Here is a 24,209-nt window from a genome sequence, read left to right as displayed (position 1 = left end):
CTCCTGTTTGTTTTTCCCTTTTGTCTTGGGTGTGTTTAGTGATTGTCCTTTGTTTTTATTGAATGGCTGAATTCCTACTTACCCTGTAACATATACAAAGGTCAGATTAAAACAGTCTATGCATTAAATCTGACTATGCACCTAATTTTAATTTGCACTTTTCTTTGCAGAATGAAGGGAGTTTGACTACAGTTCAAGGGGTTTGGTTTTTTTTTTTCCCTTGACATAAAGATCTTATTTTTAAAAAGTAATTAATCTTTAGGTTTTAATTGAAGAGCAATTTGTTCTTGAGACCTGATTTCTATCCTTATTCAGAGATGTCTGCTTTAAAGCACTGGCCAAGTACAGCTTTTTCCTGAACAGCATCCTTGCATGTACTGTACAGAGGTCTATGGATGTGGACATGGGAAGCAAGTACCATGTCCATAACCGCTGTGCCATCTCTTCAGTCACCACACTCCCTTTTTGCCCACCTTCTCTCCTGCTTCTCCCTACCCATGCATCTGCCAGATTTATATCCTTAGTTTGCCATCATTCTTTTCATAAAATGTGGCAAAGATCCCTGGAACGCTCCAATACTTTTGTAACACTTAGAGGACTATAAGCTCCCTTGGCAACATCCACTCTTAAGCTGTCAGGTCACCCAACCATGATTCTGAGCTCAGCCCTTAGTGTTATCCTGCCTCCCTTCATGCTTTTGAATAATAAGAAGAAAAGAAACATAAAAATTCTGAGCTGGGGAGGATAGTCTTTGAGGTTGCTATGCCAAATATTTGGAGATTAGAGCCAGAAATGATGAATGTGATGGCTGCAAATTATAAAAGTTTTTAATTATATAGTAAAGATGGCAGGCTAAGGCAACAAGCTTCGTCCTTGTGAGCAATCTGAGGATAGGGGTGTGGCTCAGTGGTAGAATTACTTAGCATGGTCACAGCCCAGGTTATCCAAAAGAAGAATGTAAACAAAAAAGTTTATGGACAAAAGGAATCTAAAGCAGCATTAAACTGGTCGGTGGCGCACGCCTTTAATCCCAGCACTTGAGAGGCAGAGGCAGGTGGATCTCTGAGTTCGAGGCCAGTTTGGTCTACAGAGTGAGTTCCAGGACAGCCAGGGCTACACAGAAACCCTGTCTTGAAAAAGCAAAACAAAACAAACAAAAAAGCAGCATTAAGTCTAGCATTAGAAGATGGGCTGGTTTTCGTATCCTCAGTTCAGTTAGTGAACAGTTGGTTGTGGTGGTAGCTATTTGGTGTTGTCTAATTGAAACACTTTGAGAGGGTGACCCAATATTGAGAAATCAAGGCCAACCTGAAGCTACTATCTCAGTGTGAATGCTACTATTGGGAAGACGAATGTGAGCATGTGTAAAATGTTTATTATAAAGACACTTCAACAGATGAGCTTGTCCTTTCAACTGTGTTTAATACGGCCTTTTGTAAAAACAATATTCATGAAACAACATTTTTCTGACAGTTGGACTCTAACTAATGAAATAAACCCAGAATGATTGCAAGACCCCTTCAGGACAAATCTGTAAGTCTGCACTACTAAATTTTCTTTCTTCCCTCCCCACCCCCCCAGCCTAATAGCATATGAATCTAGATCTAGTTGTTACTTAAGAAACTAGTCTAGGGGCTGGCAAGATGGCTCAGCAATGAGGAGCACTTACTGCTATTCCAGAAAACTTGGGTTCCATTCTTGGCTTGCATAAGGCAGTTCACCTGTGACTTCCAATTCTAGGAGATCCAAAGCCCTCTCTGGCCTCCACAGGCCCCTGCACACATGTGGTGCACACAAATATTTAAGAAAAGAAAACTGGGTATGGTGATACACATCTTTAATCCCAACACTTGGGAAGAAGAGGCAGGGGAATTTCTATAATTTAGAAGTCAGTTTGGTCTACATAGTTGCAGACCAGCCAGAATTACATAGTGAGTCCCTGTCTTAAACACAAAACAGCTAAGCAGTGGTGGTGCACACCTTTAATCCCAGTACTTGATAGGCTGAGACCAGTAGATCTCTGAGTATAAGGCTAGCCTGGTCTACAGAGCAAGTTCTAGGACAGCCTAGGCTACACGAAGAAACTATCTTGAAAAAGCAAAATAACAAAAATATTCTAGCTCGTTACTTCCTGTATATGTGACCAGTAGCAGCTTCCTTCTTCCATGTTTCCTCTGCCTGTTGCCATCATGGACTGTATCCCTTTGGAACTGTAAACCAAAATAATAAATGAAAAAGGAAAAGTAGAAACTATTCTCTTATCCTTCTCTCCATTATCTTTGGCTTGTGTCTGGCACATACATCTCTCAGAAGACCACCATAAGAAACTAAATTGAAGACTTCTCGCTGCTGCTGTTGGTCATTCAACAAAAGCAGTTGGCACTGCTTACTCCGGGTAGAGCCTCCAGGAAGGAGACAAGTGAGCACACACCTTGTCCCTAGAAGAAAGTATTCTGCTCATTTTTTCATGCATGTTTATGTGTGGAGGCCTGAGATCGGTGTCAGAGATCTTCCTCAAGAGTACTTATTGTTCTTCCAGAGAACCAGAGTTCAGTTCCTGGAACTTACAGGGCAGCTGACAACCTGTTCTAATTGCAGTCCCAGAAGATGCAACAACCTCTTTTAGCTTACTCGGGCACTAGTCTTTTTCTTTTGAGGCATAGTTGATCAGTAAGCCAACAGCTAAGCAATACAGCCAATCTAACTAGCCAGCTTCTTCCAGTCAATGGATCCCTTGTCTCTGCCATGAGACTAGAATTACAGGTGGACTTTCACATCCACCCAACATTTACATGCAGTCTCTCTCAGAATCCAAACTCTGGTCCTCTTATTAGCACAAATGCTTTAGTCAGTGAGCAAACTCCATAGAGCAAACCAAGGCACATGTAGCCAGTCTACCCTTGAGCTCCTTATCCTCCTCTGTCAGTTTTCAAAATATTCAGCTTCTAGGCCCCTATCACCACCCTTGGCCCGTATGCATGTATTCATTCATATGCACAGAATATATGGAATATATTTGTGTTCATAAGCTTTGCTACATAAACTGTGCTAGGCATATATGATAAAACAGTATCAGAAGGGATCAAGTGTACTTTGTATAACAGAGAGAACTGAAAACTAAGAATTATATGGTTAAGTACAAAGATAAGATTAGGCGTAATAAGAGCCGAGGAAAGGATTTAGGAAGGTTTCCTGGAGGAATAAAGCCGAAGTGGAGTTCCAGAGATGTCTAGCTTAGTGAACAGAAGGTCACACCACTCACTGAGACTTTCTTCAGCCAGAAGAAAGAGCTGAAGAGGTAAATATGAGTTTGGGTTAGATGCGATAAATTGCTAATTTTATAGAAAGTTTAAATAGAGAGGGCCAGTCTGCTCACAGGCAACAAAGTTAGGAGGATTCCAGAGCTGTCAGCATAATGGTGGTAACTGAAGTGATGGGGTGAACATGCTGTTTCCCAGTGAGCTGCTCTTGGGTGAGGGGCAGTCAGAGTAAGGCTACAAAGGGAACTAAAGAGTGGCCAGAGTAGTGGGCAGACAGAGAGCTAGGGAGGTGACAGAGTGGTGAAGAGCACTTACTGCTCCTGCAGAGAACTGGGTTTAGTACCTAGCACCCATGTGGTAGCTCACAACTGTCTGCAATTCCAGTTCCGGGGGATCCAGCATCCTCTTCTTGCCTCTGCAGACACTAGGCTCACATGCAAGTGCATATACATGCATGCGAACAAAAACACATAAAAAGAAGTGACTAAAGAAGGAAGCAATGTAATAAACATGTGGCTTAGGGGTCAAGAGCACTTACTGTTCTTCCAGGGAACCAGAGTTCATTTCCTAGGACTTACAGGGCAACTCGTTCTAACTCCAGTCCCAGAAGATCCAACAATCTCTTCTAGCCTACCCTGGCATGGCTTGGACACATAGTACACAGACATACATGCAGACAAAACATCCATATGCATAGAATAATACATCGTTCTAAAACGTAAGAAACAAGAAACCATGGGAAGTCCCTTGGACCCATGAGAAAACAGGGAACACAATCCAGAATTTAGCCTCATCTCTAGAGCCTACTTATTCATCTTACTTGATTCATCCGCCTCTCTCAACATCTTAATTTTTCAGTTTGCTTTACATTTCAGGAGGCTATCCCAGTTTGATGAGTTGTTGCTTGGCTTGTTTATTTTTCTTTCTCATAACCTGTGGCGCTGTTCTCTTACTTCACTGTCCACAGTCCCCACGGACAGCAAGACTTGCCTAGAAAGCCTTTCCTTCCACCACAGGATTCTGCTTTCCTAAACATTCTCTATGGGCCAGCAAGCTGCAGAGGCAAAGCAGAATGACTCTGGCTATGGGTGAACAATAAGTCTGAAAGGATTGGACAGCAGAGATCCTATGCCCTAAGGATCTCTGCTACTACCCTTGGACCGTTTACACCCGACCCCACCTAAGACACCCAGACAGTCTGCACACCACACCGCTCTACGACTCCCCTAGGCTGTCTACCTCCAACCCAACATCCCTGGATCCTCCACACCCCACTCTAGCCCGACACGCCTAGGTTGCTTAGATACCACCCATCCCATACCAAACCCGAGTCTTCATCTCACCCAATTCCGAGACTTAGACCCGCCCAGCGTCCTGCGCAGGCGTGAGGAGGCGTGGCGTGGAGGCCATAGCCCCGCCCCCCAGCACGGCCTGTCAGGCTGGAGGAAGTTTTACCTCAGTCGCAGACAGCGCAAGGCTAAGAGCTAACAGATAGCGGACCAACACGATGAGTGCAGGCTCAGACCCCGTGGTCATCGTCTCAGCGGCGCGGACCGCCATAGGTGAGTGTCCCGCGCGGTCACTTCGGCCTGCGACCCACCTCCCCGACGGGTGCGCGGAGACCCGGGCGCTCGACGGGGAGGGGGAGACGGGCCGGCCACGGACTCCACAGCCCGGTACCCCGCGCCTCGCCCGCGGCCCCGCCCCTCGTGCTGTGATTGGTTCCTCACAGTAGAGCCACCGCTCTGCCAAGCTCACCTATTGGCTGACGTTGGGACGCGCTCTCTCTGCTGATTGCTGATTGGTCCGCTCGGCGGTGCACCATTGATCACGCTGTGGCGGCGGGGGCCCGGAGCCTGAGCTGGTCCTCCAGGCAGGCTTTAGCCTTGGCATTGTCATGGCAGTCCCCATCGCCTTTGCCCGCCTCAGCTCCAGCCGTTTTTGTTTAGGAAGCATCTGTCCCCCTCCGTGGTTCTCAGTCTGCTCTTGGTTCAGACGCCTTCCCCCCGTCCCCATTCTGTTATAGGCTCCTTCAATGGTGCCCTGTCCACCGTGCCTGTCCACGACCTGGGGACAACTGTCATCAAAGAAGTCCTGCAGAGGGCCAAGGTGGCTCCAGAAGAGGTGTCCGAGGTCATATTTGGACACGTTTTGACCGCAGGTAAGTCCTCAGTAGCCCAGGACAGGTCTGGTTCATTAGAAACAAAAGCACTGATTTGCACATACATGTCACCACCACCACCGCACATTGCTTTGTTTGGAGTTCCCTCTTCTAGGATTCTTTCTGTCCCTCCTCCTTCCGAAAGCTGAAGTCACAGCTCCTTTACAAGCTTTTCCCCTGAGTGATCTTAGACCACTGGTCTGTACCACCTTTGCACTGTTAGAAGTAGGGCCAGCCCGATGCACAGGAAAGTATGCACAGTCCTCCACAGACCCCTAAAATGTCACAGTCAAGAAAAGTGTGTGGGCCTGGTACTGTGCCAGAGCTGCAAGTGAGGCTGCAGCAGAACAGCTGTACCCTTGTGCACTTGTCATGAGATAGGCTGTTCCTCACTCCTGGGGACTCTCTGCAGGAAGACAGGAGAGTCTAAGAATGCTTCATCGTACCTCTGATTCCTGCTGGGTTTGTAGACCAGTGACTACTGACCATTCGTGTTGATGATTGATTCGGGGCCTGGGTGTGCAGCTCAGTGGTGAAGTGTGTGGCTAGCATGCCTGTAGTTATGAGTTCACCCTCCTGCCCTGCCCTGTGCTTGCTCAGCACACACTTGAGTCAACTGTAGAGAAAATTGTTAATATTCAGTACCAACTAATACTCTTACTCTGCCAGAGACCATTTGTATGTGTGCCTGTTGAATATTCATATATGAAATATTTGGTGCTAGAATTGTTTTGATATCAGATGCCCCACCACCTAGAGTTTGCAACATCTGTATATAGGACGTATTATTGTTACAGAACTTGGTTTCACAATCTTTTTTTTTTTTTTAATTTTTTTTTTTTTTTAAGATTTATTTACTTATTATATATGAATATACTGTAGCTGTTTTTAGACACACCAGAAGAGGGAGGGCATCAAATCTCATTGCGGATGGTTGTGAGCCACCATGTGGTTGCTGGGATTTGAACTCAGGACCTCTGGAAGTGCAGTCAGTGCTCTTAACCACTGAGCCATCTCTCCAGCCCCAGGTTTCACAATCTTTAATCACAAGAAACCAGATTCAGCCAGTTGTCCTTCATAAGCTAGGTGGAATAGCAAAATGGATAGTACATAGCAGAAAAGGGAGATTAATTTGGTTAAATTGGGAGGAGATCCAGGGTCATGTCCATCTTCACGCTCCAGAAGTGAGATTCAACTTTAAATAGGCGGCTGGAGATTTGCACATCTAAACACATTGGTCTTGTTATGGCCCCACCTCCCACCCTTGACCCATTGTCTGGGTCTCTAAGCAAGGTGGTCTGGCAAGTCATCAGAGCATGTGAGACCTTTTTTCCTGGGAGGAAAGATCCCCTTTGCCTCGTACTGGGCTTTACCTTCTTTCTTCTCCCAGCATGAGATTCCTAGGGAACTTCCAGTGTTTGGGGAGTTCATTGTTTCAGTAGTCTATAGATCGAGGAACTCAAGTGTCTCTAAGAAATAGCTTCTTTATCTCTTAGAGATTAGAGATCGATTAGCTGTTAAGGGCACTTACTGTTCTCTTAGAGATTAGAGATTGCTCAGCCGTTAAGGGCACTTACTGTTCTTGTAAAGGGCCCAGGTTTGTTTCCTAGCACCCTCTTGGATTCTTACAGTCTTTCTCCGCTGTTCCAGGGAATCCAGCAGCCCTCTTCTGGCCTTCACAAGTATCAGGCACCCTCCAACAAACAAACATTCATGAAAAACATTCATGCACATAGTATATCACCAGGTTGTGGTAGTGCACACCTTTAATCCCAGCACCTAGGAAGCAGAGGCAGGTGGATCTCAGTGAGCTCAAGGTCAGCCTGATCTATACAGCCAGTTCCTGGACAGCCAGAGCTACATGGGGGAACCCTGTCTTGAGAGGGGATTTGTGTGTGTGTGTGTGTGTGTGTGTATGTGTGTGTGTGTGTGTGTGTGTTTATGGTATGTATGGTCTTTATCTTCATCTCTGCAAGGATGGCTATGTCCTGTCCTGGCTGGAGCCCAGTTCTGAGTAGAAGATTTCATCATCGTCATTTATAGACCATTTGCTATACTCATATATATAAAACCTAATATAACATTCAGGAATATATGTTTATGTATACCTTATATACAGAGCCGGAATGTTATATGAAAAATGTTTATGATTTTGTGCATGAAAAAGATTTTGTGTGTCCCATGTAAACAGGGACACGTTTGGTCTTTCACACTGACCAAACTATTATGAGTCAAGCTGCCTCTTGACTTTAGCTGGACAGTGTCGAGTCGTGCAGCGGCATCTCAGCATTCAGAAGTTTTACGTTGTCTGGGTTGGTGGTCTATAAATGTAACCTCAGTGCGCTGAGGCCTGCAGTTGAGGATCAGGAGATTAAGGCTGAGCTCTGAGCTTTCTTAGAGGGAAAGACAGGACAGGCTGGGGATATGGCCAAACAGTTGCCTAATATGCTCAAAGCTATTAAAACACGGAAACAATGACAAGTTTCACACGTGGGAGCTTCTGAGATTTAAAAAATACAGGTGTTTGACATGTACTTTTAAAGTTTTGGGTTTGTAGTTCACCTTTCAATTTTTTTGCTTGTTTTTGTTTTGTTTTGGAAACAGGGTTTTTCTGTGTGTCCAAGAACTCACTCTGTAGACCAGACAATCCTCGAACTCAGAGATCTGCCTGTTTCTTCTGCCTCCCAAGTGCTGGGATTAAAGATGTGTACCACCAACATCTGGCTTATTTAAAAATATATATTTTTATGTATATGGGTATTTTGTCTACATGTATATCTAAACACTGGGTGTCTGCCTGGTGGCCAAGGAGGCCAGAAGAAGACATTGAATCCCCAGACCATAGTTACAGACAATTGTAAGCCACTGTGTAGGTGCTTGGATTCAAACCAGGGTTCTCTGAACGAGTAGCAAGAGGTCTTAACCACTGAACAGTCTCTCCAGCCATTTTTTTTAGTTTAAACACACACAAATATCAGATCCCCTGGAGGTAGGATTGTAGGCAGTTGTGAGTTGCCTGATGTGGGTGCTGGAAATCAAACTCAGTGCCTTTACAAGAGCAATACATGCTTTTGACGACTGAACCAGCATCTCTCCATCTAGAACTCTATGTTAGAACTGAGGGATAAATACCATCTCTGTCAGGTCTCTGTCGTGGGGCTCATAGTCTGCTAAATTATCAGTACCAAATTGCAATACTCATTTCTGAACCCTAAGTACCTTGAGGATGGTGTGTGTGTGTGTGTGTGTGTGTGTGTGTGTGTGTGTGTGTAGTTATTTGCTAAATATTTGCCATTTGTTGTTTAAAGAATAAGTACGTTATATAGTAATATCTTTACTGAATAGTATCTTATTAGTTTAATTTTTAGTTTCTGAGACATTGAAAGGCTGCCTTTCAACATATGTAATCCCTGAAGAAAACCTGTTACCTTTAGCTCCTGAGTCATTGGATTACAGGCAGGAGCCACTACTCTCAGCCAGAAAATTGTCTGATGCTCTGGCCTGTCTTAAATTCAGATCCACCTATTGCTTCCTCATGAGGGCAAGGATTAAAGAGATAAATAATTTAATGTGTTTCTCACTTGTAAACAAACCTCAGATGAATGACCCTAGTTAATATACCTAAGTTTTTGACAGTGTCCCGTTAGTACTTTTCTAACAAACACACTAAGGAAAGAATATAGATATATGTGTATCTGGAACTTGTCAAAAAGGAAACCGCTCTTTGTCATTATGTGTGACTGATAGCATTTCAGAGTTTTCTCCATTACCTCTGTGCTACTTTTAAGAAAATGGAATGTTTGTTTGTTTGTGTTGGCAGCTGAAGGAAATCTTAGGTGAGTTGTTGGTTCTAATTTTGTTAAGTGTATTTAATTTCGTGTTTTACTTTCTGAGAAAAGGCCTCAGTGTACAGTGTAAGCTGGCTTGGAATTCACTCATAGTATAATTCGGAATGCCTTTGAACTGACCATTTGGCTGATGCTTCTCTCGAACGCAATATGTAGCCCAAACTAACCTCAAATTTATTGAGATACTTCTACTTCAGTTTACAGAATGCTGGGATTACTAGTGTGAGCTACCACACCAGCAAAATTTAGTACATAGCTTTTGTGCACGAATTTTATCCTTAAATAGCCCTTCTTTTCTCTCTAGTTATCTTATGCCCTGAACCTGGAAGCACAGTGTTCGGCATGCCTGAATTCTGCCTGTGTTGATAGGAGTGTAATTAGCTGGCTGTTACCTTTGGTCTTACTTAAGTTTCCTGCTTACTAGGAGGAAAAGTCAAGTTTTCTCTAGATATGAAGATCTTAAGGTTCTGTGTTACAGTATCAGAAACACTGTGGACAAGGAATCTTCTCTCTGAAAACCCTAGCAGTTGCACAAGGTGGCATCTGTCTCAGGGCTGGAGTGACAGGCAGAGAGGAGGACAGGCTTCTCTGCTGCTGTGGAATCTTAGCTGGCCTGCAGGTATGCCACAGTGGCAGGCGGTCTCCTGGCACTTAGCCCACACTTGAACACTGATGTTTTAAAATCCTTTCTCCTTCTTCATGGGCAGCAGTTCCCAACCTTCCTAAGGTGGCAACCCTTTCATACAGTTCCTCGTGTGGTGATCATACTGCCGTAAAAGGATGTCATTGCTGCTTCATAACTGAATTTTCTACTGTTATGAATTATAATGTAAATATCTGATAAGCAGCCCCCTAAAGGGTCTCCACCAACAGGCTGTGAACCACAGACTTCCAGGCTCTGTGTTCCTTGTTCCAGGTTGTGGACAGAATCCTACTCGACAAGCCAGTGTGGGTGCAGGGATCCCCTACTCGGTCCCAGCATGGAGCTGCCAGATGATCTGTGGCTCGGGCCTAAAAGCTGTGTGTCTTGCAGCCCAGTCCATAGCTATGGGCGACTCCACCATTGTGGTTGCTGGAGGCATGGAGAATATGAGCAAGGTAAGTGCAGAGGTGCTGACGACACTGTCCTGGCCACCGAGGGAGCATGTCCTGCTGAGGAACACACAGAAAAGGACTCAGCTTGACCTCTGCCTGAGTGCCTATTTCTCTCCAGGTTGGATGAGAAATCTCAGGGGAAGAAGAACAGCCTATGAGCCAGGCAGCTGGGGGAGAATATAATTTCTCTAAGCTGCTGTTCCAGAAGCATACAGTGTTTTCTGAAAAGAACCCACAAGACCATTTGGTTGCTCTCCCTGTTCACTATGTAGCCAAGGCTAGCCCAAGACTTGCTATATAGCCTAGGCTATCCTTAAATGCTTTTCTCTCCTGCTCTGTCTCCAGAGTGCTAAGATTACAAGCATGTGCCACCATGCCCAGCAAAACATTCCTTTTAAATCTTTGGATATTTTCCAATAGTCTAAACTTTTTAAGCTGTCTTCCTTAAAAATCTTCATTTGAGAACGCTCCTTTCTATCATGCCCGAAGAGGTAATAAACATGTCTGGTACAGCACATTCATCTTGAGAACTCAAGAAAGGTCAAAGATAATCCACAGGCAACTAACTTCTGAGAGGTGTCCTCCTTAGGAAGTTGACACCAAGGTCATTAAGGCTCTGAGTCATCCAGATTTATAATTCAGCTCTCTACTTATTATCAAAGAAGAAATTAATTAATTATCCTAGTGAGGTCCCCAAAGGTTCCACTTGAGATGCTGTCAAGTTTATCACTTCTCATGGTGAGTTGTTTCCCATCATGCACTATGCTAATTCTCCACTTCTTAGAAAAAATATAGCTGGGGTTTGGTGGTGAACACCTCTACTCTCAAACAGACAGAAAGAATAATAACAATAAATGAAATAAAAACATTTATTACCCATATATTTGTGGAGGGTGGGCACATGCACCCACACTTATGGAGGTCAGAGAGCGACTTCCTAGAGAAGAATCTCTCCATCCCAACAGGTGGGGGTTGAACTCAGGACATCAGGCTGGGTGCAAGTGCCTGTGTGTACTGACCCATCTCACCAATCTCACCAGTACTACCGTCTTACTTTTTTTCCTCGTGTGTGTGTGTGTGTGTGTGTGTGTTCGTACGAATGTGTGTGTATGTGTGTGTGTGTTTGTATACACATACATATATATGTGTATGTATATATGTGAGATATATATGTGTGTATATATGTTTGTTTACTTTTCAAGGCAAGGTTTTTCTGTGTAGCTTTGGCTGTCCTGGATCTTCCTTTTAAACCATACTGGTATGAAACTCAGAGATCTGCCTGTCTCTGCATCCTGAGTGCTGTGATCAAATTTGTGTGTCACCATGCCCTACTACCCTTATCCCCCTGGTTTAGGCAAGGTCCTTTGTATCTTGAATTACCCTGGAACTCTACATGTATACCAGGCTGGCTTGAAATTCACAGAAATCCATATATCACAACCCACCCAAGTGCTAGCACTGCCTTTGATTTTGTGGTCGTGACTCTAAATGTACTTTCAACAGAGAGAGACAGTGGAACATGAGCTCTGCTGTGTAAATCCCCAGTTCATTTTGTCATTGAACTTCTAGAGAGACTGACCCGCAGCTTAAATTATTAAGGCAACTGAACTGAACAAGATAGGTAAGATCTGGGACCCAGGAGCATCCTGTTCCTAGGCACATCTCATCCTTAGAAAGTATTCTTCTAATTTTGACGTGGAACCAGAGGTTAGAACAGTCCATTCGAATAATCCACACCATGATCAGCATACAAAGCACAAAGAGCCGAGGCTGAGAAGCATGTGAGCCCTGAAGCTCAAGACCAGCCTGGATCACATACAAGTCCTGGTCTCAGAAACCAACGGGAAGAATGCAGCTGAGGATCATGGAGAGCTACCTCTCCCTCTGCAGGAGGCTTCCATCCCATCCGTCTCCCCAAGTGCTGTCCTTCAAGCTGGCTCTGCAGCAGAACAGCATCTGCCTGCTATGCTAAGGTCTGGCCTTGGAACACACTGGTCAGAGGCCTAGGGAGCTGAGCCACTGCAGAGCTCAGGAAGAGCAGGCTGCAGGTCACAGAGTGAACGGAGTCCTTCTGGTTAGATGGACTAAGCTGCATACCAGCACCCAGGGCTGCTGTGCGTGCTCACAGAGCCAGTATGGAGTCAGTGCTGTTATTCGCAGCTTGAAGGTGGGAATACTGATGACCAGAGCCACCACTTAAATGGACGCCTTTTGTTTGTTTACTTCTTAAAAATAAGAAACATAAAAAACTATTAGTTTAACTATATCATTTTATTCATAGATATCATTACTTTGATTAACACTTCTGTTGACTCGTTGTCCACTAAGCTTTCCATTGTATTCTGGATGCTTTTGAATTACTGAAAGTTAAAATATCTTCTACTCAGAAACCTTTCTCTTAGTGCATTTTACAACCTGAATATTCTCCTCATGGGCACAGTGTCCCCTACCAAGAGAGATACTAGATGTGCTGGAGCAACAAGTCAGTGCTGAAGAGCTTGTCCATTCTTGCAGGGGACCCAAGTTCAGGACCTAGCATCCATGTCCTGTGCCTCCTGAATACCTGTTACCCAGCTCCAGGGCATCCCATACCCTCTGCTCTCTTTGGGCACACACTCACATGGTACACATAAACTCATTCAGGCACACACGCAACATCTTTTGAAAGTAGTACAGGAGTTAGGTTTCTATGCCATCCCTGAGGTAATACTTCTTTATCTAGAAGGAAATAATAGAATCATAAGGAATTAAGGCATAGGATGGACAGGTTTGCTCGAGAGACAGAAATGGGCAAGTGATGGAGGAATAGATTGCTAAGAGAAGGCAGGTGAGATTGTCTGCTAACACCAAGAGGTTTCAGGTCCTGACCTGCAGGGCAGGTAGTAGGGAGAAGGGCTTGATGGGTAATGAGGAGGGAGGAAGTACAAGCCTGAGCCTCCTGAATCTGAGTGGGATCCTGAGAGGATGAGTGACAACCATCCTAAATCTGTCCTTCCTTCCTGTGTCCAGGCTCCTCACTTGACTCACCTGAGAACAGGGGTGAAGATGGGTGAGGTGTCGCTGGCTGACAGCATACTCTGTGATGGTCTCACAGATGCGTTTCACAACTACCACATGGGCATCACAGGTAAGGTCGATATGCCTGCAAACAGTATCTTTCAAAAGGTTGACAAGAGTATGTGACAGTGAGGCTCATTTGCATAGGCTCTGAGTCTGGGGGTGTCCCACCTCCATCCATTGTCCTCCATCTATAGGGTCAGGAAGCTGAGGCAGACAGTAGTGCCCAGAGAGTCACAGATGTGAGCTTCCCTAGATGGCCTGAAGCCTACTCTTGACTGGCGCAGAAAGCTTGCATCTTTGGTATGAGTAGGACTTTGGTGGCTGGACTTTGTACACAGGCAAGAAGAGTTCATGTAGCTCACTTCTGTCCTTAAAGTTCCCTACAGTGCCTACTAAAAGTGTCACCCACACTTTACTGGAAGAGGGTAGATACCAATATAAAACAGTCAGCTATAAGATGAGACAAGGAATCTGAAAAAGGAAAGGAAATCAGGATGACAGATTTTCACCAGATTTTAAACTCATAAGAGCAAAAAAAGTGAGACAGTATTAGAAAATGCACTTATGAACCTGAAGAGGCAGCACGTGACTTCCTGAAAGGCACATTTTGCTAATGAACGCCTGAGCTGCCAGTACAAAGATGACTACTGTCAGCTGCAGAGGTGCCGGTTCAGCGGTCAGGAGCGCTGGTTTTTATAAAGGATCTGAGTGCGGCTCCCAGCGCTCACGTCACGTGTGCAGCGCTCAGCGCTCACGTCAGGTGGCTAAGAAGCATCTGTAGCTCCATTTCCAGAGAACTCTGTGCCCTCTGGCCTCCATATGCACACATACATAGGGTGCACGTGTGCTAACTCAGCCTTATACACAAAACATACAAATACACATAAATAAAAAAAAAATAAGTCAAAACCTTATTAAGGACTTAGCCAGGCACAGTGGCACACAACTTTAATCCCAGCACCTGAGGTACAGTAACAGACAGATCTGTAAATTTTAGATTAGCCTGGTCTAGTGAATTTTTATGCCTGCCAGGGATATTACACCTGTTGTTAGTGAATGCCTATCTTTAAAAAAAAAAAAAAAAAACCTCAAAAAACAAAAACTTTAAAAGGTGACTACTACCGCCACGCAGTGGTGGCACACACACCTTTAATCCCAGCACTTGGGAGGCAGAGGCAGGCGGATTTCTGAGTTCGAGGCCAGCCTGGTCTACAGAGTGAGTTCCAGGACAGCCAGGGCTACACAGAGAAATCCTGTCTTGAAAAAGCAAAACAAAACAAAAAAACAAAAAACAAATAAAAGGTGACTGCTGTGTGTAGTTAAGGGTCTGGAGAGAGGATTTAGCACTTAGAAGCACTTGTTGCTCTTGCAGAGGACCCAGGTCAGTTCCTACCACCCACAGGTGATTTCACCAGCGGTAGTGTCCTCTCCTTATCCCTTCTGCTCAGTTCACTAACCAGCCATATAGTACATAAACATACATGCAAGGAAAGGAAATGAGTAAATCAAGTTTTCAAAGAAGGAAAGGTGTATTCCCAAAGGTTCACCCTGTCTAGGAAGCTGGTGGCAGAAGCGTGACATCCTCAGGAACCTCAGCAGTCCAGAAAGACCTCGGGCAGCTGTGACAGTGATGTGCACTCACTCCAGTGTGCTCCTCCTAAGACAGCTTTCCTCGATCAGTACTCTGTGAGTCCTTGGTAGGAAGTACGTTTGATTCTTCAAGATCGATCCCCTCATTTTATCAAATGCTAGCTTGTCAGGTTCTATCAGATAAACTTATACCTCTTTGCTTACACATGATTGTATCATTAGTCATGTGTCTAGGTCTTTGTGTCCTGTGTTGACAGTTGAAGCAATTGGAAAACTAATACCTTTACCATATGTAAATATAACTTAAGCAGAAGTAGCATTTGACTATGAGTTAAGTAAACTGAGGAGTGAAGAACATTGTTGAAAAGCGGCAGCCGTGGCCTGGCTCTGTGAGAAGGATGAGGCATATGAGTAAGGTCATAGGGGAAAGGCTATACACAGAAGCACAAGAGTTACGGTGTGCAAATGTAAGGAAGGAGAGAGGTCTTGAGATGTGAGAAACAGGGACTCAAGGTTTCTCCGCTCCAGTGAGACGATAGAAGGTGCCACGGATCCTAGTTGTCCTAGTATCTAGCCAGGTGCTGGCTTGATTTTTTTCTTTTTTTGGAGACTTGAGTTTCTCTGTGTAGCTCTGTCAATCCTAAAACATACTTTGTTGACCAGAGTAGCCTCAAACTCATGAAGATCCATCTGCCTCTGCCTTTGCCTTCCAAGTGCTAGGCTTAAAGGTGTGCACCACTACTTCTAACTAGCCAGTTTCTTAAGTGATATCCAGACTGCCTGCATGAAAATCATCAAGATGATTATTAAATATTTAGGTTCTGGGCCTGGAGAGATGGCTCAGAGGTTAGGAGTACTGGCTGCTCTTCCAGAGGACCGGGGTTCAACTCCCAGCACCCACATGGCAGTTCACAACTGTCTTGACTCCAGCTCCAGGGGATCTGACACCCTCACACAGGCCCCTGAAACACCATTACACATTTTTAAAACACACACGTATATCCTGAAGCCTGGGGTATAGTTTAGTGTTAGAGCATGTGTTTAGCATGTGCAATGTGGTATAGTTTAGTGTTGCTGCATGTGTTTAGCATGTGCAATGTCCTAGGCTCCATACAAAACAAAACAAAAATATGTAGAAACCTGTGTCCAGAGGCACCAAGCATAACGGATTATCACTTATGCCAACAAGCCATTGTTCAGTGAGGAAACACTGATGAAGTGATGAAAGGAAGCCTCTTACCATTCTTCACAAATATCAAGCCATGGGCTAGAGAGACAGCTCGCTGTTTTAAAGTGCTTGCTGTACTTTGAGAGGACCAGAGTTGAGTTCCCAGCAGCCATGTCAGCGCTCAGTTCCAGACATCTGATACCCTGTTGTGGCCCCACAGACAACAGCACAAAGTGCACGTGTAGACACATAGGCACATAAAAGACTATCAAGCCTAAAGAGCCTTACAGTCTTACAGAGGACGGAAGGATATTGACAGTAAAGAGCGCCAGTCCTGAGCAGGGAGTGGCCTCAAGCTCACAGATCCTGCTGCCTAGCTGGGTGCCACCATGCCCATCCAGCTGCTTGACCCCTAAGTCTTACTACCACCAGAGGTAAGGTTTGAAGATAAGCCAAGAGTTAATATTAATGTTAAATTTTCTGCTGTAAAAAAAAGTGAGAGAAAGCCTGCTATAGTTCTCTCCTCTACCATGTTCATCCCAGGGGTCAAACTCAAGTGACCATGATGGCAGCAGGGACCTTTATCCTGTGGACCATCCACAGAGGGAAAGGGCAGTATGTGCACTTGTACTTCCTCTCAGAAAGTTCATGTAGGAGGTGTTAAGTAGAAGGGCAGAAGTATCAGTGGTAAATCTGGATACAGATGTCTGTAAGTTTACAGACACAGAAAGGGAAAGAGTCTTACATATGAATAACCTGCGCTACCAAAGCCCACCTCATGAAGATGCTGTTTCTGCCTTTTCTTCTTCTCAGCCGAAAACGTAGCCAAAAAATGGCAAGTGAGCAGAGAGGCCCAGGACAAGGTTGCAGTTCTGTCCCAGAATAGGGCGGAGCATGCGCAGAAAGCTGGCCACTTTGACAAGGAGATTGTGCCAGTGCTGGTGTCTTCCAGAAAAGGTGAGTGAGGAGGCCACAGTTACGATGAGCCTGTGTGGAGGCATGGATGACACCCGTGGGGATGATGTGTAGGGCTTTGTGGATTTGGCTCATTACAGGTTGTAAAGGTGTAGGCGTTATACATCTGAATGGGGGAGGGCAGGTGGTGATGTGTTGTGTTCTGAGACATGGTCTTGCTGTTAGCCTGGATGGCCTAGGGCTCACTATGTGGACCAGGCTGGGCTCCAGCTGCTGGGTGATCTTCCTGCTTCTACCTGCTGAGTGCTGGGATTGCAAGTGTGTGCCAGCATACCTAGCTGGAAAATACTGTCAACACAGCAGGGTATGGTCACACGGGGAACTGTCATCTTCACAATGTCCCCAGCTGCAGTGTGTATCCCATGGGTTTCATGAGAAGTGCAGCATCAGGTTGTGGTTCACAGAAGACCCGACTCTCCTATGCAGTTTAAATAAAGTCTTTCTGGTCGCTCCCATGGGATCTTCACAAGAAGCATCTTGTTAGCTTACTTGTCATGATCTGAAACAGAGTCTGACACTGATGTGCAGCTCATACAAAGTGGATTGCACCACTTCTGACCCACTCAGTTGTATCTAGCTAAATGCAATGACACAAACCTGTGTCCATACAATACAGAGAACAGCTGCCCTTAGGAAGGGCTGTGGAGTTGTAACACAGGGTGAGTGTCTCTCGAAGAGTTCCCTTGGGAGAGCATGCAGTCATTCTAGCAATTCCTACTGGAGGGGAAGTGGGAAAATGGTACTAGCCTTTTCTTCCAAATGTCACTCCTCTTGACTTTGAGTCCTCAGTCCCAGAACTCTGCCTTCTCTGTATTCAATCCAAGTAACTGGTTCTGCTCTCTGCAGGTCTTACAGAAGTGAAAGTCGATGAGTTTCCCCGTCATGGGAGTAACCTTGAAGCCATGGGCAAGCTGAAACCTTACTTTCTCACTGATGGGACAGGAACGGTCACCCCAGCAAATGCATCAGGTCTGAGTTCTGAGGGGCATTGGGGGAAATACCAACTCTGATGTGGTCTACCAAGTGAATATGTCTTTCTACACAACATGATTCCTAAAGCTGTGTTTAAGGGAATGTTTATAGTTTCTGTATGCTTGGCTATTTACTTAATATGTATTGAATGAAGTGATTTGCTTTTTTGACATCTAGACCAAGCATACAAGTTTAAACATAAAACAATAAAATTAAAATTCTGAAGTTGTCCAAATGATAGTGGTGTACACCTTTAATCCCAGTACTCTGTGAGTTTGAAAGTCAATGTGGTCTACAAATTTAGTTCAGGACTACACAGAGAACAAAAATAAAAGCCTCTGAAGTTGCCAGGCATGGTGAGGTACTCCTTTAATCCCTGCATTATACCAGAGCTCTTTGAGTTTGAGGCCAGCCTGGTCTACATAGGAAATTTCAGGCCACCCAAGGGTAAGAGACCCTGGCTGTAGAGGTTACTTTCCTTCACACTTTTCAAATTCTGGAAAATCTCAGAAATCTGTGAATGAGCCCTAGGGTTTTCTCTTCAGTATCCTCCCCTCCCCAAATTGCTTTTGGGGGACTCTTGTAATATTTGTGGTCAGTATCACACTCCAGACATGACCATTTCTAAGTGCACTGAAGTCTGATGAATCATAGCAAACAGAACCGTTTGGCAAGATGTCAGTAGCTTAATGCTTTCAGATGGAAAAGGAGGAAGCCCTGGGTCCATACCTGAAGGAAAGGAGCCCTGGAGACACCAGGTCACTTATTTACAGGAATGAACGATGGTGCCGCTGCTGTGGTTCTTATGAAGAAGACAGATGCTGAGCATCGGATGCTGAAACCTTTAGCACGAATAGTCTCCTGGTCACAAGCTGGTGTGGACCCTTCTGTTATGGGAGTAGGACCAATTCCAGCCATAAAGCAAGCTGTGAGTCTTACTCTGTAGCCTTTCAGTTGTTTGGTTTGTTTGTTGTCTGCTTGTCTGTGTATCTGTCTGTCTATGACAGTGTTCCTAATAGCCCAAGGTGCCTTCATTCTCAAGATGACTTTGAACACCTTGAACTCTTAGGCCTTTAGCCTCTTCCTCCCCTCTAAGACCACAGGTTTGCACCTGCTTGTCTATCTGCCTCCTTTGCAGACCTCACCTTGGCTTTGTTGACCTTGAGAGCAGCCGACATTCAGCTCCGTTCTAAACACTCCTTAAGCCCCTCCATTCCCCCTTTCCACTCTGAAGTGCAAAGATGTGCTAGATTTATCTCCACCAGGTTTTATTTCTGTTTGCCTTTTGTAACATTGTGTTCCACAAGCCTAAAGGGAGTTTAGTTTGTTTCCTTACATTTAGATCACATACTTGTGTATGTACTTCTGACTTTGGATTTGTATGAAGGCAGAGGATACATTGGATATTATTTCATCTTTTAAAAAAAAAAGTCTACATATATAAGGGCTAGAGAGATGGCTCAGTGGTTAAGAGCACTGGCTGTTCTTCCAAAGGACCTGGGTTAGAGTCCCAGCACCCATGTGGAAGATAACAACCGTCTGTAACTCCAGTCCTAGAGGATTTCAGGCCCTCTTCTAAAATCCACAGGTTCCAGGCATGCATGTGATGCACTTGCTTACATACATACAGGCAAAACACCCATACACAAAATAAAATTAAAAAAAAAATTAACTACATACATTCTTTATTTAGCATGTGTCTGTGTCTCATCTGTGTGTGTCTGTCTCTGTGTGTCTGTATCTCTGTTTCTGTTTGTGTATCTGTGTGTTTGTATTTGTCTGTGTGTGTATGTCTGTATTAGTGTCTGCGTGTATGTTTATGAGTCTATGTATGTCTGTGTGTGTTTATGTGTGTATATCTGTGTGTCTTTGTGTGTGTATGTCTATGTGTGTATCTGTCTCTGTGTCTGTGTCTGTGTTTGTGTTGAGAGCCAGGCCAATCCAAGGCTTCTCAAAGGCTGGGTTGATAGGATAAAGGGAGCCTAGTTTAATGTCCTTGCCCAGGTGCAGACTTGGCAAGATCCAGTCTGGAGCTGGGGTCAGGGCCTTGGAGGACTTTCAGTTCCTGGGAGCTTGGTGTTTACCCATGAAGAGACAGAATTATCAATCCTAAGGCCATTTTGTGCTCCATCTGTGCCTCACTGAAGATACTCTGTGTTCTCTTGTACAGCACTGAATGATTAGCTTCCTGTTGGCTTCATCCCATTGTCCCCTTTCTCCCCTAAAAGCTGTATATAGATAAGGTCCTGTGCTTATTAATAAGCTTGCTCAGTATAAGACAGAGCTTACACAGAACATCCTGGCCACACCATTCTATCTCTTTATCTTCTTATCTCCTGGTCATGTGCTTTAAGACCCTGTCACTGAAGAATGACCTCTTCTTGGTCTGGGGCAGGTGTGTGTGTGTGTGTGTGTGTAGGTTTGGTACATATGTTGAAGTCAGAAGACAGCTTCTTGTAGGAGTTGTTATTGTTCTGCTCATGGGACCTGGAAAACTCAGGAATGAATGTCATCAAGTGCATTATTTATTGAGGTGATTGGACTGACTGTGCTTTCCCCTGCATCTTTGATACAAAGTCTCACACCAGTCTGAAATCCTCCCAGTTGGCAAGGCTGGGTGGCCCTCAGACTCCAGAGATCTGCCCATCTCAACCTTCAGCAGTGTGATCATAGGTGCACCACCATGCTTCATGCTTTTTTTTTTTTTTTTTCTTTAATTGGGTTCTGGGGATTTACCTCAGGACACTTGCACTTTACGTACTGAGCCATCTCTTCAGCCCCAGGTCAGCTTCTTTTTAAATTATATTTTATATGCATAGATGTTTTGTTTGCATATATGTCTGCACACCACTGTGTGCCAGTGGAGGTGTAAGATGGCCTGGGTCTGGAGTTACAGACTGTACTGTGAGCCTCCATGTGAGTGTGAGGAATCAAACACAGGTCCCTGGAAGAGCAGCCAGTGCTGCCTGCTGTCTCTCCAGCCCCCGGGTCCTTCTAAGTCAGATCAAGTATGCTGTATTAACTTCACATAGTAGTTCAGACAGTTTAGACTTCTGCCTTAAGGGATATTTTAGCATGAAGTCTTTTAGTTTTGAGGCTAGGCCTTGCTCTTTAGCCCAGGATAGCCTTAAATGTAGACAACTGTGCTGCCTGAGCTTCTGAAGTGCTGCGATTACAGGAGTGTGTGTCACCTGTGTGTGTCACCACATCTACCTAGAGAACATCATCTACCTTTTGAATGGAATTAGCTTCATTGAGGGAACTGTTTGTCCCAGGGCTCATAAAGGAACAGTCCATACTGACAGTGGTTCCGGCTAGGGTATCATTACGCAGGCTGACTGTAGCCTTGGTTTACAGGCACAGGCCACCATGGCACACCTGGCCTCATAATGGCAGTTTTCTACTAGACGTGTATCTTTGAAGAGTATATTATATATTTTTTTTCATTTTAAATTATCAATTTAATAAATTTTCAGTTATCACTGTGTGTGCATGTGGGCATACGCGGTGCCCATGGAGGCCACAAGAGGGTATATGCTACCATAAAGCTGGAGTTACAGGCATTGGTGAGCCATCTACTCATCATGAATGCTGAGGTCTGAGGTTTGGTCCTCATGATAGAACATTGAGTGTTGCTAACACTGAACCATCTCTCCAGCAACTCATATGTATCTTTATGTTAGTAATGAATGCTTTGACCTCAGTTAATCTTTCCTGTAGGTTGCAAAGGCAAGCTGGTCCCTGGAGGATGTTGATGTGTTTGAAATCAATGAAGCCTTTGCAGCGGTGTCTGCGGCAATAGCTAAAGAACTTGGATTAAATCCCGAGAAGGTAACCAACGTGAAGTTGTGTTTGCCTCTGAACTTGCACAACCCATGTTTAAGGCTGTGAAACATAACAAATGGGGTAATTTCCCAGGACTGGTTGCCTTATCTATAGATGAGCAAATACAAGTTAATTTTTAGTTGGGTTTTTTGTTGCTTTTCACAGCAAAGAACTAAATGTGTTAGTTCATATCAGAATCAGTGGAACATTCTAGAAACAAGGGAGACCGCAGGTGTCACACAGGCATTACTTATTCCTAAGCTTTCAGTGAAAGATGAGTTTGAAAGGATGGTTTGCTAGCATAACACTGAGGAGAGGACTATCAAACAGGTGTTAGCCTGTGCCCAGAGGACTGACTTCAAACTCTTTTTCCCTGTAGGTCAACATCGATGGAGGAGCCATTGCCTTGGGCCATCCTCTGGGAGCATCTGGCTGTAGGATTCTAGTGACCTTGTTACACACGCTGGAGAGAGTGGGTGGGACCCGTGGTGTTGCAGCCCTGTGCATTGGAGGTGGGATGGGGATCGCAGTGTGTGTCCAGAGAGGATGAGCTGCCTGACAGCCAGCACCCTTGGACAGTTCCTGTTAAATCAGTGAAACACTAAGTAGAAAGTGAAGTCAGAGGGCCAGAGTGAGGACAGGAACCCAGGTGGACAGCTTGCTTTAATGTGAGACACCCAAGGCTAAGACATTGCACCCAACATTGTTGTACATAAAAGGGAAATCCAATCAGTCATCAAGGGCTCCACAGTGAACAGCATTTTTATAATTCCCATGTTTATTGTCTTTGCTTTCTGGGTGTAATTTTCTCTGATCATTGTTTGTTTGTTTGTGAGTCAAGTTCTCACTATATAGCCTGAAAATCGTTTTGTAGATCAGGTTGGCTTTGAACTCCCAGAGATCCGCCTTTCTGTGCCTCCTGAGTACTTGAATTAAAGACATACACCGTTATGCAGGGCCCCCAAAATGATCCATTCAAAGAATGGGGATGCGGCTTCTGTAGTTGCAAACTTCAGGCTCTTCGCTTTAACTATGGTTAGTTGAAACACCCCTGCTTGCTCGTTGTCTTGTGGTTTCCCACTGATCAAATCAAGACCAATCCTGTAATGAAAATCGGATTCAGTGACCTCCTCCAGGCTGAGGTGGTAGGGTAGGAATTCCAGCTGTTCTAGTCCAAACGCCTGGCAGTGCCAGTAGGTGTGCCTCTGGGTTGTCAGAAGTGAGCAGCAGCTTCTGTGCATTTATTTCTTCTTGACTGGACGGGATGCTTCCTGCTTCAAATGTCTACCTTGACTTCCCCAAAATGATGAACTGTAACTGGAATTGAAAGCCAAATAAACTCTTTCCCCTCACATTGCTTCTTGTCAATGAGTTTTATGGTGACAACAGAAAAAGCCAGAGCATAGGACGTGGGAAGGACAGCCAGCTTCAACAGAAAAGCCACGGTTTGCAGACTAGAGGTTCATTTGTCTTCATTTCTAATGAGCCATATGCTACTCAGACAGACCTGCAGGAGAGCTATGGAAAGCATAAGCTATAATAGAGATAGATTTCAAAAATCAGTTATTGAAGCCATGACTGGTGATGGGCCAAATACACAACAGTAATCCCCTAAGAGTATCATGGAATAGAAAGTGATGTCCCAGCAGCTGTAGTCAGGGCGGTGCATCCCAAACAGGGCTACAGCCAACATGGTGTGCACTAGCTAACATGCATAGCACATCCAGTCTAATGAAAAGTAGTCTTGCCAGTCCCTGCAGGCCCAGGGCTACATGTCAGGAACATGTTCTGCCTCTATCTCAGGAAGATGCAATAGAGTTGTACAAAAATTTACCGGAAAATAAATTTACCAGAAATAAACCAAGATTTATTTATGTGTGTATGTGTTCTCATGTTTGTATATGCACATTTGGAGACCAGAGAGCATCAGATCCCCTGGAACGGATTTATGAGCCACCATGTGGGTGCTAGGACTGAACCCAGGTCCTCTGCAAGAACAACTAGTACTCAACCACTGAACCATCTCTCTAGCCCCATTTTTATTTAAAGGGTGTGGTGGGCACCATGTGAATAGCGTGAGGAAGCCAGAGGCAGTGGCTGCTCCTGGAGTAGTGCTGGGAATTGAACCCACTGCTAAGAAAGTTTAAATAGGATCAGGCTGCTCATAGACAACGTAGGTTAAATACAAGGATCCCAGAGTTGTCAGCATGATGTGTGGGTACTGAAGTGATGGGGTGCACCTGATGTTTCCCCAG

At 44.8% G+C, this 24,209-nt stretch overlaps 1 protein-coding gene across 1 annotated transcript; it reads left to right on the top strand.

Annotated features, from left to right (window-relative positions):
* The first annotated feature begins 4,691 nt into the window (after nucleotides 1–4,691).
* LOC114625482 (acetyl-CoA acetyltransferase, cytosolic) lies at nucleotides 4,692–23,308 on the top strand. Its single transcript, XM_028772755.1, has 9 exons — nucleotides 4,692–4,822; nucleotides 5,287–5,421; nucleotides 10,186–10,367; nucleotides 13,374–13,491; nucleotides 16,996–17,139; nucleotides 18,004–18,126; nucleotides 18,903–19,057; nucleotides 21,850–21,960; nucleotides 22,334–23,308. The coding sequence occupies exons 1-9, from the start codon at nucleotides 4,768–4,770 to the stop codon at nucleotides 22,502–22,504; spliced, it is 1,194 nt and encodes a 397-aa protein (XP_028628588.1). The 5' UTR covers nucleotides 4,692–4,767; the 3' UTR covers nucleotides 22,505–23,308.
* The last annotated feature ends 901 nt before the right edge of the window (nucleotides 23,309–24,209 follow it).

The sequence above is a fragment of the Grammomys surdaster genome, unplaced genomic scaffold, assembly GCF_004785775.1.
Source record: "Grammomys surdaster isolate TR1022 unplaced genomic scaffold, NIH_TR_1.0 218, whole genome shotgun sequence".
Taxonomy (NCBI): Eukaryota; Metazoa; Chordata; class Mammalia; order Rodentia; family Muridae; genus Grammomys; species Grammomys surdaster.
This window is presented reverse-complemented; position numbering and strand designations above follow the sequence as displayed.

Excerpts from the sequence above, each read along its gene's own strand:
- LOC114625482 (XM_028772755.1), top strand. The coding sequence starts at position 4,768 with ATGAGTGCAGGCTCAGACCCCGTGGTCATCGTCTCAGCGGCGCGGACC. Across the intron at positions 13,492-16,995 it reads CTACCACATGGGCATCACAG|CCGAAAACGTAGCCAAAAAA; the intron begins GTAAGGTCGATA and ends TCTTCTTCTCAG. Across the intron at positions 21,961-22,333 it reads TTGGATTAAATCCCGAGAAG|GTCAACATCGATGGAGGAGC; the intron begins GTAACCAACGTG and ends TTTTCCCTGTAG.